The sequence below is a fragment of the Tiliqua scincoides genome, chromosome 9 (genome assembly GCF_035046505.1).
Source record: "Tiliqua scincoides isolate rTilSci1 chromosome 9, rTilSci1.hap2, whole genome shotgun sequence".
In the NCBI taxonomy this organism is placed as follows: domain Eukaryota; kingdom Metazoa; phylum Chordata; class Lepidosauria; order Squamata; family Scincidae; genus Tiliqua; species Tiliqua scincoides.
Genome location: NC_089829.1, coordinates 16,159,724 through 16,173,960, shown reverse-complemented (window position 1 = coordinate 16,173,960; position 14,237 = coordinate 16,159,724). Strand labels below are relative to the sequence as shown.

The 14,237-nt window shown below is 51.4% G+C and overlaps 1 protein-coding gene across 1 annotated transcript in view; it reads right to left on the bottom strand.

The window, feature by feature from the left end:
• Positions 1–14,237, bottom strand: part of LOC136660348 (coiled-coil domain-containing protein 50-like) — a 39,307-nt gene continuing 25,070 nt past the window's right edge. The window contains exons 7-13 of the mRNA XM_066637478.1: positions 11,066–11,150; positions 7,975–8,093; positions 7,178–7,240; positions 5,747–5,875; positions 3,654–3,760; positions 3,346–3,446; positions 1–1,233 (exon numbers count right to left, since the gene is read on the bottom strand). Coding sequence (XP_066493575.1) covers positions 1,079–1,233; positions 3,346–3,446; positions 3,654–3,760; positions 5,747–5,875; positions 7,178–7,240; positions 7,975–8,093; positions 11,066–11,150 — 759 coding nt within the window. The 3' untranslated portion in view covers positions 1–1,078. The remainder of the gene's footprint in view (positions 1,234–3,345; positions 3,447–3,653; positions 3,761–5,746; positions 5,876–7,177; positions 7,241–7,974; positions 8,094–11,065; positions 11,151–14,237) is intronic.

Below are 14,237 nucleotides of genomic sequence, written 5' to 3'. Positions count from 1 at the left end.
ACCAGACACTGCATCTTTATTCCAAAAGGCATTTGTCTCAGAGGCTTGCTGTAAGGCCCAGGCTCATGCTGCAAACCAACAGAGAAGCTAGCTATGCACAAGTCACACTGGGGCTTCTCTTCCCAAAGTGCAACCTAGGACATTTAGCACCAATTTTACATGGCACATATCATGGCCCAAGAGCCCCCCCCCCCGGGACCAGAAGCACAACTGGAAAGGAAGGGGGGTGTCTACTTGCTACCAGGGTGGCCTGCAGAAGATCCCTTTCTAATCTACTGGAAAAGCACGTCGTGCATTTTACTTGCTGCCTATCAAGTGCATTGATGTACTAAAGCAATACATTGTATAGTCTGGAACACTTTAGATGAGAACATGCGCAAGTGCTCCTGACATACTGCCCAGCTGAGAACCCCCAGGACGCAGGGCAGTACTCTTTGAGAGTTCAAGGAAGTCACTTGATGCAGATCTGTCATCATGCGTAGGGGCCTCTTAGGGCAGTTGTCTGAACTTGCAGATGCTCACAAACCATCCTGGTCCCTTTATCAATTTTCCTTGCTGCAACACATCGGCAAGGTGCCCTTCTGTGTTTGCTCTCTCGAAGGGCTTATTAAAAAATGCTTCCCCAGGAAGGAGTGATGCCCCTGGGCTGCAGGAGCGGCTCATGTGACTCAACTGCACACACTGCCTCTCATTCCCCACTGGGGGGGAAAAGTGTCACAATGCAACAGGGTACTCCAGAGGGCAGACGCACGTGGTTCAAGTGTTTGGTTCCCATAGAAAAGAAATGGCACCATTCAGGGATTCCTGCATTTGACCACAGAGGGTGCTGCAGCCATGTGGAGACTCGATTCTGCAGAAGCCCAGATGGCAGCTCAGTGGCAGGTTTTGTGCCTGTTTCATTGGAGGTCTGATGAGAGGCAGTTTCAGGGACAGACTCAAGCAAACTCGTGCCCAAGGGCCTTGTCTGACCAGATCCCTGGTGAGGCAGCCAGAGGGACAAAGCTTGTTCTCTGCAAGTCCTTGCTGATGAGAAGAAATGCTCTCAGGGCTGGAGGATGTAGCTATGTCTGTCAGGAGCTCACTGTTGCTTACAGCCTTCCTTTTTGTCCTTGGATTTCTGGTAGCCCACCTTCTCTGGCTGCCGTTTGGTCGGGGACACAAAGGTGGATTCTGAAGCGTCATCCAGGTAGTCAAAGAAGCCGTCCACTGGAACCGGATGGGCTGGACCAGCACCTATAGAAGGGGAAAAGGGATAGCAGCTATGACAACAGCAAGCAGACCTGTCCTGCCTACCACCTGACCACCCACTTCTCGTCCTTCCTCTTCACCCCCCCCCCCCACAGGCTATGTCATTCTCATCCAAGAGAACCTCTGGCTGGCCAACAAGCACATGTCTGGGGGTGCTACTTTTTCCAGCAAGATTGTGGCATAATGCCACACCTGGGAGAGTCACTGAGGAAGAAACTCATTTTGTAGCTCAGGAGGGAGCTTGGCAAAAGCTTTCCCAACGCCAGCAGCCCCTCTGACCATTGTGCCAGGAATGCCTGTTGCCCTCTGAATGCCCAACCCCTATTGACTTCTCACTGCAGGGTCAGCAGGCAGAAATTGTCACAGATTATCTGAGGGTGCCAGAGCTGCTGCTTGCCTGGAAATGCTAAGAACACAAAGAGGGAAGGAACCACACATGCAACCAACGCAGGTTGGGGGATGGGGTGGGGAGAGAAGTGAAAGATTCCAAGGCTGTATCTGGACTGGACCAAGACTGATTTTACCCACATATCCTTTTATTCCTGACCAAGTTACTTATCCCCACAGTCACCAACTCCACAGTCTATGCAGATGGACTCTTGGGGTAGAGCTTCATTTTCCTGCCTGCACAAGTGTCATTCAAGGGCAGTAAGTGGGTCATTCCCTGAGGCAGCACTGGGGAAGAGTGCATTGCTAATACTGTCATGCATTCTGTCTAATCCCACAAGCTGTGCTCTCTGCTCCACTGTGCCAGCTTTGATACACATGTGCAGGCATATCAACACAGGAAGGTCAGCCTGGCATGTAGCAGGCCTTGCAATACAATGGGCACTTGCAGAAAGGACAGCCCTAAATGCACACTTCAAAACCTTGTGTTTTTATGAATCACTACAGGTTTTCACCAAACCAGGAAGGGCAAGACACTTGGAATTCTCTTGGATTTCTGAGACAATCTAAACTTGCCAAGAGAAAAACTGGGTGTGTTCCAGGAGCACAAAATGGGTGAAAAAGGCTCTTTGCTAGACTGCCGGTTCTCAGTCATTTCTTCTGAGATTTTTGATGGAAAAAAATGGTAGCCACTTTCTAGTGCCCCCCAGGCAGTTTCTCAGATGGGTGGGACACACAGTCTTGATTTTATACCCAGTTGGAATGTTGCAAATGAGAATCACCAGCAGCATAAGGGACTAAAGGCTTTTGTAAACTGGAAGCATCCTGGATCTTCTTTGCAATGGCCATGCCACAACAATGGGCAGAGGGTACCTGCATGTGGGGTGAAGAGAAGAGCCAGTCTTTGTGTCTGCAACAGTTTAGTGGGGCTTAAGCACAAACTTAAGATCAGAACCGTGTCTCACTAACACAAAAGGGTGTAATAATGATATTTACACACACTGAGGACTCATTAAGAACTGGGTTGGAGCGTGTGTTTGAGGAAGGCCTGATCACCCTCAACAAGGAGGTCACAGAAGCTGGTCCTAGTGGTAGGGAGGGTGAGTTGCTCCCACAGACGCAGAGCCACCCAGCCTTTTATAGCTGTTGAAATGTGTTGCAAGTATTAATGTGACATTGTACAATCTGGATAGTAAGAAATACAGTTCTAGTCACCACATCTCAAAAAGGATATAGTGGAACTGGAAAAGATGCAGAAGAGAGCAACTAAAATGATTACTGGGCGGGTGCAACGCCCTTATGAGGAAAGGCTACGGCGTTTGGGTCTCTTCAGTCTAGAAAAGGGGTGCCTGAGGGGGAACATGACTGAGTCATATAAAATTATGCAAGAGATGTTCTTGAGGGATGTTCTTTTCCCTCTTGCACAATACCAGAAGCAAAGGACATCAGTTGAGTGTCATGAGAGTTAGAACAGACAAAAGAAAATATTTCTCTACCCAGCATGTCATTAACCTTGCCACATGATGTGGTGATGGCACCTGCTCTAGATGCCTTTAAAAGGGGATTGGACAGATTTCTGGAGGAAAAATCCATCACAGGTTACAAGCTATGATGGGTATATGCAACTTCCTGGATTTAGAAGTATGGCTGCCAGATGCAAGGAGGTGGCAATAGGATACAGTTCTCTTGCTGTCTTCTGTGCAGTTTTACCTTGGGAGCAGAGGACTGTTCGGTCAGCAGTGGGTGGCTCTGTCCGTTTGGCTTGGAAGGTTGGATCCAGATCTTCAGCGATATTCCGGCACATCTGCAGCCTGAAAGAGAACTGAGGGTTTTAGTCACATCACCAACTACCTGTGTTGCTTCCCACCCCCTATTCCCTGACCAGCTCTCCTGAAATCTGATGTGAGGAGCTTGGAGATAGTAAGGGGGTTTCAAATTCTGGCATGTCTAAACACACTGCAAAGTTTCAGGGGCCCTTGGTAATATTCGCAAGGCTCCCAGACCGCCTGAGCACTGACTTGGCGCTTGTAGGTCCTCCTCTTGTGGATGCGGCTGATCTATCCAGTGGCTGAACTTGGAGGAGGGATGCGGCTTCACAGCTTTTCAGGGCCCCCTTCTGGCAAGACTGCAACAAGACACCACAAGAACCAAGACTGAGTAAAATAGGCAAAAAAGGGACCACCAAATTGGGCCTTGAAAAGATCCTGAGCAGATTTCAGATTCCCCAAGGGTCTGTTTTGCCCCGTTGTGAAAGCCTGATGTGGTGGAAAGATGCTCATTGTTAAGGTCGCCTCACTGGCAGAAGGTGCTCGTGTTTCATATGCAGTGGCAATGATGACCCTCAGGGAAAGACCACTAATCCATCAAACAGTGCATAAACACTTAAGCTTGCTAGGCAAAAGCCAGCTGGCCACCCTCTAGCCCAGCTAACCTTGCAGGGTTGTTGTAATGAAAGACACAGGGTGACCTCCTCTGCCCCCACTCAGTGTGCTAACCACTTGGGCTCCACGGGGATGGGCAGGACACAAACAAAGAAAGATGAACCCATAGCCTAAGCAACACCCCCTCTTGTAACCCATTTCTGGCAGCTTTGTATTGGGATAAGAAGAGCTGCCCAGGCTTCGGCAAGCAACAAATCATATCAGGAGGACACAGAAAGGGGCTGATGGCCCCTTAAAAGCTCCAGTGCTGGTTCTGGCAAAGGCATTTGTGGAGCAGAGAGCCAGAACGGGAAGCAATCAAAGGGGCAGAGAACACAAGGAGGAAGGGACTCATTCCCCTTGCGGGGGACGACTTTTGCTGAATGGGACTGACTTCAGAGTGAGCACCACAGAGCAGTCTTGGCCGTGCGAATGGGTAGCGCTGGATCACAGAATTGAGGAAGGCGCTGTAGTCCTATGGTGGAGCCCATTGCCCCCCGCCTTGCACACAGAAAGGTTCCAGTTCAAGTCCCAGTGGCAGCATCTCTTAGTCGGACTGGGAAAATCCCAGAGCACAGCCGCCAGACAGTGTCGACACACTGAGCTGCCACAGAGTCAAGGACCTGATGACTATTCCCAGGACAGCCCCGTCCACGCCAAGTGGCATTTGAATTCCAGTTCCAGCAGCCTGAGGAAAGGCTATGGTGTGAAAGCAGCCACAGGCTTCCTGCCCAATGGGCACTACAGAAACTGCCGCCCCAGATAAGAAGTGGGTGGTGCCGACAACACCACTTTCCCTTTCGGAGCTGGTTTTGCCACCAGCAAGTGCTGGAGAGGGGCTCCAAGGAAATCGCTGCAAGGCCCACTTTCTCAGCCCAGCTAGCCAGGCCAACAAGAGAGCTTTCCCAGAGGCAAGCAGAAGGGCAAGGGGCACCTTGGGTGCCTGGTGGGTCTCAGTCCCTTCCTTGTGGCACAGAAGTGTAGAGTTCGATCTGCAGCTTTGACAGGTCAAAAACGGGGCTCTTTCTTGGACAGCAAGGCACCTTCAGGATTTGGCACAGGTGGGGGGACGACTGCCAGAGGAAGGCTTGACACACACCCCTATCCAGCCCTCCAGCTCAGAGCTTGGAAGAGGTGAAACCTTTCAAAGCTGCTGCCCTCCAGGCAGGACCAAGCTGCTCTCCCCGTCCCTGCTCAGTGCACATGGCACCAAGACAGAGGGAGCCTGGCAAAGCAACTCTCCTGACTGTGGGTCTGTGGCTGGGGGTGCTGCCATCAGCCAATGTGCCCCACTAACCAACCCCTTAGGGCAATTTGGGGATTATGCCCCTCCACTCAGGTTTAAGCCTGTTCCTGCTGCATTTTGGCACAACATTGAGCTCAGAAAATGCACCACCACCACCTTATCAAGCTGGAAACCTGCAGAGAGTACCACAAGGCAGCAAACTGTGAAGACTTGGCTTTGGATGGGGCTCCTTGCTGGGCAAGTGACCTCTTCTCTCAGCTCCTGCACAACAGGTGCAACTGTAAACAGTGTTAGCTGGCAGGAGAGCCAGCCACTGCATGACCAGCACAGACACAGCAGGGAGGCTCTGCTAAGTAAGGAAACTGTTGCGCATCACTGGACAGAAACTGCTGTGGCTCGCTTCAAGCCCTTCCAACTCACAAGGCATGAGGGCCCTGCCCATTACCTCTTGGCTTTGGCTCTGTCTTCGTCCAGGCAGGCTGTGGGCCTCCTCAATGCTCTCAGTCTTTGGATCCTTGCCCAAGGACGTCCACTGTGCTTTCAGCTCTTGGTCCTGCATATACCGAGCGATCTCCTGGAAGGAGAAGGGCAAGAGCATCAAACAGAGCATTCCTGCTCCTCCCACTGTGGGGAGTCCTGCTCCACAATGCCAGAGAGAAGGCAGTCTTTGAACAGGGCCCTGCAGTGTCTCTCCTCCCCCCGCCAAGGAACCTATTTGCCCAGCCTGTCACCTTCCTTTTCAGGCTGGAGCTCCCATTTAAGGCAGGACCTGCATTCCTCCCACCCTGCAGGCTGTCATAGCCTTTGGCAGAGCACACCTTGTCTCATTGACTTAGCCCAAGTGCACACAGTCAACTGCCTTCTGGACTCACAGGGAGCTATCTGAGGCCACGTTGTCTGATTTTAGGCAGGCTGCTTGCACTTGGAGGGTATGAGGTCCCTTTGCCCCTGTTGGGCAAGAACGTTAATCTGGCAAGGTTTCTCTGCTTATCAACAGGATGACAAAGAGGGTTGGCATAGCCACTCTCCAGGCCAGAACTCTGGCCCAGAACAGGATCTCTCTCTCTCTCTCCCCCCCCCCCTATATATTTAACCACCAGCTGCCAACCAATGAAACAACACTGGGCATGTCTCAGGCCATTTTGGTCAGGGACTGATGCACAGCATCCATGCTCTCCAACTGCTAAGAGGGCAACACCACTCAGAGTCAACACAGCTTTATGGAGGAGGGACAACTCACTGAGACTTGTAGCCTCCCAAAGGCTCGGGGGGAGGGGGTCATAAGAAGCCAAGCTGCCTCTAGCTTTTCCTCACTTGGCTCCCAACAAGGAGGCCTCGTGATGCCTCCAAAAGATGCTCAGGGCTGGGGATGAGATCTTTGCAAATGCCTCCTTCGGCTATCACATTGCCAGGATCACCCACAGAAGGGAAATGAGAGGGAGAAGGCAACTCTGTACAATATGCCTACATGCACTTCTGCAGTCTGCACCCAGGGCCAGTGCATGCGTGACAGCCACAGCAGGGGCCATTCCACATGAAGCCCTCAAGGTACTGCTGCTCGGTTTGCTAGGTTCCAAGCCGCACGCGCCCTGCTTTGAAAGAGCATCTTTCCTCTGTGGCTTGCACTGCCAAGTGGTGAACAACATGGAGCCCCCCTTAACCAGCTCTTGGCCCCACTTTCAAGAACAAGTGGGGCATTTGTAGAGGGCCAACATAGCTGCCTTCAGTGCTAGAAGAGCTGCTTGCCCTTCACAGAGCTACCACCCCCTTTCTAGTGCCCCTCATCTCTGCTCCACAGACACATGTGGAGCCTGCTGAAGGCCATGAAAAGCAAGACCCATCAAAAGATCAGTTGCCACTGTAGGCTGCTTCTCACCTCATCTTGAGCTACCTGGGCTGCTCTGTAGTCATCGTGGCGCTCCTGGTTCTGCCGGGCTCTCTGCACAAGAGGGAAGAAAGTGGATTCAAAAGGAGGTATCCAGAATGACTAACCCTTCCAAGGGAAGACCCTTGCCTGCAGCATGGCCACACACTCCTTTGCTGGGAGAAGGTGTACAATCCTCCCATTTCTGGCACATCCCTAGGGCACCCAAGGTCCCAACAGGGCTGCAAGTGCCTGCACAGGTATAGTACCCAGCCCATATACCCATAAGCCTTTTACTTGGAGATGCTCCCAGGGCTCTTGGGAAATGGTCTCTCATCTTATCAGGCACATGAAGAACTCCAGGACCACTCCCTGCAATGCACCTGACAAGGTTAACTCCAGCCTCTGAAAGATGATGCTGCAATAAATGCCTTCTGGTCTTTAAAGGTACCCTCCAAGCACATGCATCCCCTCTAGAGGTGGTTGTAATACCTTGTTCCAATATCTTTAAAAAGGCATCGATTGAGGTTTTGGTAAGGTGCAAATTTAAATATAATTGACAAAATCAGCTCAAGCCCATTTCATACAGTGGGTCAAACAGCACTTACGGTGCCTGCAGAGGGCCAGAAGCTACATCATTAGGCCGGAAGTGATATCATTAAGCAGATGATGGCCAGAAATAAGCATTTTGTTCTCATCCAGGAACTCATTAGTTGCAAATGACAAAAGAGAAAATATGCAAATCTTAAACAATCATTTCAAGATATGAGAGAGCCCAATTTGCTGGCCTGGAGGGAGAGGACACTCACAGCGCGCGCCTGCTCCTCTTCTTGCAACCTCTGGGCTAATTCTTCATCTTGTTGGAGTTGCTTTTGGCTCTGGAGATCCAGTTCTGTCATCGCCCAACTCAGAGGCTCAATGCCATCATCTGAACACAAGACCAGGAAACAAATAAGCATCAGAAAACTACAGCAAAATAGTCCCTCAAGAGCTGCCAGCATGGCTAGGGAAGAGTTTCTGAAAGAGAAAGTCCCACTTGGCCTCCATGGACAGCAGAACACACACTGCCCCATGCATCCAGGGCTGGTCCTGCCTGTGAACCAGTACATATCCAGGACCACCATGCAAACATGCAAGCATGACCTGGGTACCGCTTGTAAGAGCACTTTTTGGCACGCACTGCCAAACCTCTTCAGCTCCACAGAAGACCTGAAGGCAATTCTAACAGAAATTCACATTTGTGAGCAAGGGCTCTAGATGAGGTGTGGGGCTGGGCAGGTCTTCCAAAGCAAAGCTGCAACTTTTTATCGGCACAGGAACCTGCCCATGATGGCCTCCCAGGTAGGCAGGACACCATGTCTTATTCCCAGCTGCCCCCTTTAAAGGAACAGACACCCTGGAGCCAACCAACCCCCCATGTCCACTAGGAGCCCTTGCCAGTTTGCCAAAAGCCACCAGATGCCCCCTTCTTTGTGTCACAGTAAGGAAAAACTTTGAGTTGTGGTTGTGGAGAGGAGAGTGGGAAGCAGGACAGACAGAGAGACGTGAGGTAACTGGGACTTTTTTCATTTCCTTATTCTGTAGCAGGCTGAAGGACAAACACCGTTTTTCCCACTGGCCACATCTTGAAGCTTTGCATAATGCCTGCCGGCTGACACCAGCTAGATCACAAGAGAGTCAAGGGTTGCCCCCTTCTGGTGCCCAACCAGCCGTACCTGAGCAGAGGCCTCGGGTTCCTTCCTTTGCAGAGCGATGGGTATAATGCAGACTGCTCTGCTCTGGGACTGGCCTTCTCCTGTTGCCCCCGGAAAGGTGCTCTATATGGCACCCACTGCCCAAGGAGGGGGGCAGGGACTTGTCTCTTGGGCGCTGTCTCCACCATGTCTTCGCAGTTGAGCTGCCTGGCACCTGGATGCAACCACCGTCCTCTCTGCCTCGGCTGGGCAGGGATGGCCTCCTTCCCGCAGCCTCACCACTTCTCCCCGCCTTTGGAAAGCAGACTCTGAGGGAAGCAGAGTGCCTGGGAGTTCCCCCAGCGATGTCTTGAGAGATGTTTGCAGGCCAGTCCAAGCTGAGGCTGCCAATAGGCCCTTCTGAATGCTGAGGCCAAGGGGCTCTCACTCTGCTTTGCTTGCATGACCCTGTCCAGCAGTCAGCTGCTTGAGGAGGATGCTGGGTCCCGGAAGGGCAGAAGCAACCATCTTCCCTGGTTCCCTCCTGCTCCCTGTCCAGCATTCTGGGGTTATTTGGGTGATGAGAAGAGCTGCCCCTTTCTTGCAGGTGCACACAAACAGAAAGTGGAGGTTAGTCAAGCGTACATTGCAGCCAACAGCCAGCAACTTTCATAAAAAGTTTTCACGAGCCCTGGAGAAATGGGAGAATTAGTAGAAACAGAGGCGAGTGTATGGAATCAAAACTGGTTCAAGGCTTCTGGGATTAGGGCACAGGTGTTCTCATTGTTCTGGCTCTCCGGGACTGGGTGAGAGATGCTGGCATCACTTCCTGTGATTATGCGAGCAGGAGGATCACCCACAGGTCAGATGAAAAGTAACAGGACAGCAGCAGGAGAGCAGGTAAAACAGCAGAGGAGCCAAGGAAGGAAGCAAGATTCTACAGGCCTCACACAAAACCAGCAGAGAAGCCAGTCTCTTCTTCATGTGTCCTGCTGCCATGGCCACCAACCCGGAAAAGGGATCTTGCCAATAGCCTTGTGGCCCCTTGCAGACCTCATGGACTATGGTCTGCTCCACCATCAGGAGACATAGTCCATGAAAACTTCTGCCAAAATAAAACATGTTAGGGCTTAAGGTGCCACAGGGTCCTTTGGAGTTGTGCCGCCACAGACTGATACACAATGGCAGTTTCCACTCTTGACGGTTTTGGAAGATATTTGCCAGAAAAGCTGAAGACAAATCAGTTGCTGAGAGCAAACCCATTACAGGCCCATGGAAGGGAAGTGCCACCAGCAGGATGACCCACAGAAAGCTCGGAATTCACACAAGGATGCCATCTCACACGATGCAGCGCCAAGGGGATTGCTGGTGCCCAGTTCAGATGCAGTGACTACTCTTCTGTGCCGCAGAGAGGGGCCTTCATCTGCATTCCAGGAATGCTGAGGTTCCTGGAAAGCTCACTGGGGGTCCCAGTAAGAAGATCAGGCTCGGGGGCAGGTCTGTTTGCACAGCACAGTCAATCTTCCCCTCCAGCGAACAGCCACAATCTTCCCAGTCTGAGACTGGGTACTCCAAAACACATCCCAAGGTCCTTTGCTGCATGCAGTGGGAGGTAGGCCAATGGAAGGTTCAAAGGACAGACGAGGCCACACCTTTGGAAGGCCAAGGACACTTTGAAGAGCAGAGGAGGGGCAGTAGTAGCAAAGCGCTAAGCACTCCCAGTTCCAATCTCACCCATGAATGTAGGCAAGCATCTACTCCCAGCTGCACCATGGAGCTGGCAAAACTGGTCTACCTTAGCTGGCTGTCATAAGGATGACTCTGATAATGGTCATAATAAAAAAAAAGTTTTTTTTTTTTAAAAGGGTGGTCGAACAGTAGCTATGAGTCATGACAACTACTCAGAACTTCCAAGTAGCATCACAGCCCACAAGTAACTTCCAGATTCAGCCAGCCACAGGGCAATTCTGACACCTGGACACACTGCCTGTGTGCTTTGTAGGGGGCATCTGGGCAGCTGCTGTAGGTCTGAGGGGGAGTTTGGGCCTAACCCCACAAGGTCAGTTGTACAAAGGTTTCCAGGAACAAAGCAGAGGCTTGGCATCGCCAAGTGCAGAATTCCTGACACCCTATTTGTGATGCATTAACAAAGGCAAGTGTCCGAGGTGCAGATATGCCCAGAGGAGCCCCATGCACACTGCAACCTTTGCTTTGCGAGTGCAGCTACCTCTCGTCCGGGCCAAGCTCCTCCGCCTCTGCTTCTGCTGGCAACTCTCTTCTTCTTCCAAGTCTTGCAACCACTTGGCTATTTCCTGCAAAGGGGAGAAAAATCAGGTGAGACTTGATGGAAACTGTAGAGCCAGCTTTGCTACTTCTGCAACGCCACCTTACTCCCACTGGGCTGGAGGGCTTCAGGAAGGCAGACCAACTCTCTCCCTCTCTGTCAACATGGCTTCTGCAGCCCCCGCCCCCCCCCCAGCAGACACTTCAGACTGGCTTAGTCCACATGAGGCTGCCTGGGTTTTTCCCTACACAGTCAGGAAGTCTCCAAGGCACACAGATGCCCTTCCTTTGATAGCCCTATTTTGTACACAAACTGAGAGGCATGCAATCTTGGTTTGCTATTAGTATGTATGGCAAAGCAGAGGGAGAGAAAGGCTCACTTGACTCCAACACAGAGGGCATTCCACAAAACAGGGCCATCACAGAAAAGCTTCTGCCCCTTGTGGATGCTCATGGCACCACTTGACAAAGCAGACACTTGGAGCAAGGCCTTGGGAGACACACACGACACACAAAGAGGAAGAACCCAGGTCCTGAACCATTAATGGTTCCTTTGAATTGGGCCCAAATGTGGGTAGATAATAATCCCCTTACCCCAGCAATGACTCTGGGGACAGATGGGTCCATCACACACCGAGCAAGTGCCCCCATGTGCTTTATCTGAATGAGCTGGCTGGGGCTCATTTTTAAGACCAAGGGAGAGAAGGAGGAGCAGAAGCTCTAGGACCCAGCACTTCCCAACTGGTAGGTCATCGGAATTCACACTTCTAAAAACAATGAACATTTTGTGAACCTTAAAACGGAGTCAATTTCCTACCATGTGCTATGGGGAAAGAAAGAACAGAGATGTCAGGAGAGCAAAAAAAATGCTCAGACCCTTTTCACCACTGGGGGGCAGCAGCTGCCAGATGAGAACCACTAGCAACCCAATAAACAGGAGAAGACAACAAGGGAAAGGAAGCCTCCGCAGGCAGCCCTGAAGCCCTTACAGATTCCACAAACTTTGGGCTCTTTCAGACCCGACGTCCACAGGATTATCCACTTGCAATGGGCTGGCACAAGAACACCCTGCCCAAGAGGTCAGGGGCCAGCCCAGTTTGTGATGTGTGGTCCAGAACATGGATCTCCCTCTTGCATGCAGCAAGATCAGGCTCTGACAGATTATGGAACAAAGACAGAACCAGTTGTCCCCGAATGAACACACACACGATTCTTTGGATTTTGGAGAGGCAATCAAACAGGCGACAGGAGAATTCAAAGGACTTCTTACGTTTACTCTCGTTTGCAAACGGGACCCTCCACAAACACACACACACGTGGAGAGACCCCGGAGGATTACAATGATCCAGGTTTTATAGGGTAGTCTAGGTAGGGGAGGGGGGACTAAAGCACACAAAGAGAGCAAAACACATCACAGACATTTGGCATTGTTATCAGATCAACATCTTGATCCTCAGGATGTTCAGGACGGCAATTCGATACGCATCGGCAATTTGTTCACAGAGATATCCATTACAAAGGATCTGGTACTCTATGCATCCCTTTTATTTGTTTATGGCTCTTATTTATGACTTTCTGTTTACCCTTGTGAACGTATACCACAGCCTGTTCTCTAAGAGGGATTTTAGATGCTGGCTTTTGGTCAGAGAAGAGCCTTATGGGTGAACCGGGCATCTTGGGATATTTCCATATTGTGAGCTGGGCATATTGGTATCACAGTAGTGTAGCTAAGGGGGTGCAGGGGGCAGCAACTGCACTGGGTAGTAAGCTTTAGGGGGGCAACAACCTAAGCGTGACACTAGTGGACAAAATTGTGAAAACCTTGATATTTTTTAATAATACCATCATGGCAGAGCTGGATTTGGAGGCCCTCAGTAAGTCCAAACCCAGTCCTCTACCTACTGCATCTCACCGGGTTGGCCAGCATCCTGCCTCCACTGGAGCTGGCTGAGCTGAGGGATTCTGAAGAGAGACATCTGATGACAAACAGGCCAGGCCAGCAAGGGAGTCTCCCCACTCTTGCCGTGGGGTAAGGTAGGAGGGAAGGGTGTGCTGTGTGCAGATCTGTTCTGCTTCCACCCTCAGCCTTGGAGAAAATTAATTAAGTGACAACAGATGCACACAGTGAGGCCTGTTATACAGTCCCTTTCTTTTTTAGGGCTCTTCCAAGCAAGAAGTTCCCTTATGCTCGTAAAATATCACCAGTTCCCCATTTTCATCTGTTGACTTGGTTCAGCACTTTGAAACATGATTTGTTTGGGGGGGGGGGGAGTGTGGGGAAGAGAAAAAGAAAAGAGATTTTTGGGGCTGGAAATTCCTGGCCTGAAACAAAGTCCCCATTCACAGAAGGAACCAAGCCAGTGACTTGGTTCCAAACGCCCTGCGGGGCTGCAGTGCCTGCTGTTCTCCCTCTGAGGAGGAGTTGCCGGTCACAGTTGCCAACACACACACACATATTCTGGATTGCTCACAAAGAAAAGAAATGTGGCCAGGTTTGCCGTGACCCTGAACTACTCCCCCCCCCCCAGATCCTGATGCAGGAGTAAGGTGTGGCATCTGCTAACTTGGAAGACTGGGCATATGTTGCAGCCTCTTCCCAGCTGCCGGCAAAGGCCCAGGGGGCAGCAGGGAGGTCTCTGGAAGTTGAGTCCTGCTCCTGCTCTGCTCCCTCAGGGTGAGGGCTGTGGGTCAAAAGCTCTCTCTCTCACCTCCATATCCCTCCCTGCCCAGGGAGCGCAGTGTAGCCACCATGCCACCTTACATCTCCCACCCCCTGCTCCCTTCAGGTCTGTTAATGGCCATAGGAGCGAGGGGCTAGCCCAAGGCCACCCAGTCTATTCTTAGTCCTATTAGGACTATTTCTGCACCAGTTGCCACCTTTTTGGTGCTGGCAGTACCAAACTCCACTTCTCCTCCCCAGAACTTTCTCTCGCCTCCTATTCTGCATCCCTAGCTCCCACCTGACATATCAGCCTGGCTGCTTCATCCAGCTTGCTGCACGATCACATAAGCCCCTGCACTGGCTCCCTGCCTGCTCACAGCTCCAGCACAGGCTCCTTTCCTTCCCTTCAATACCACCCCCCACAACCTTGCCCCACTTTACTTCACACGTCATG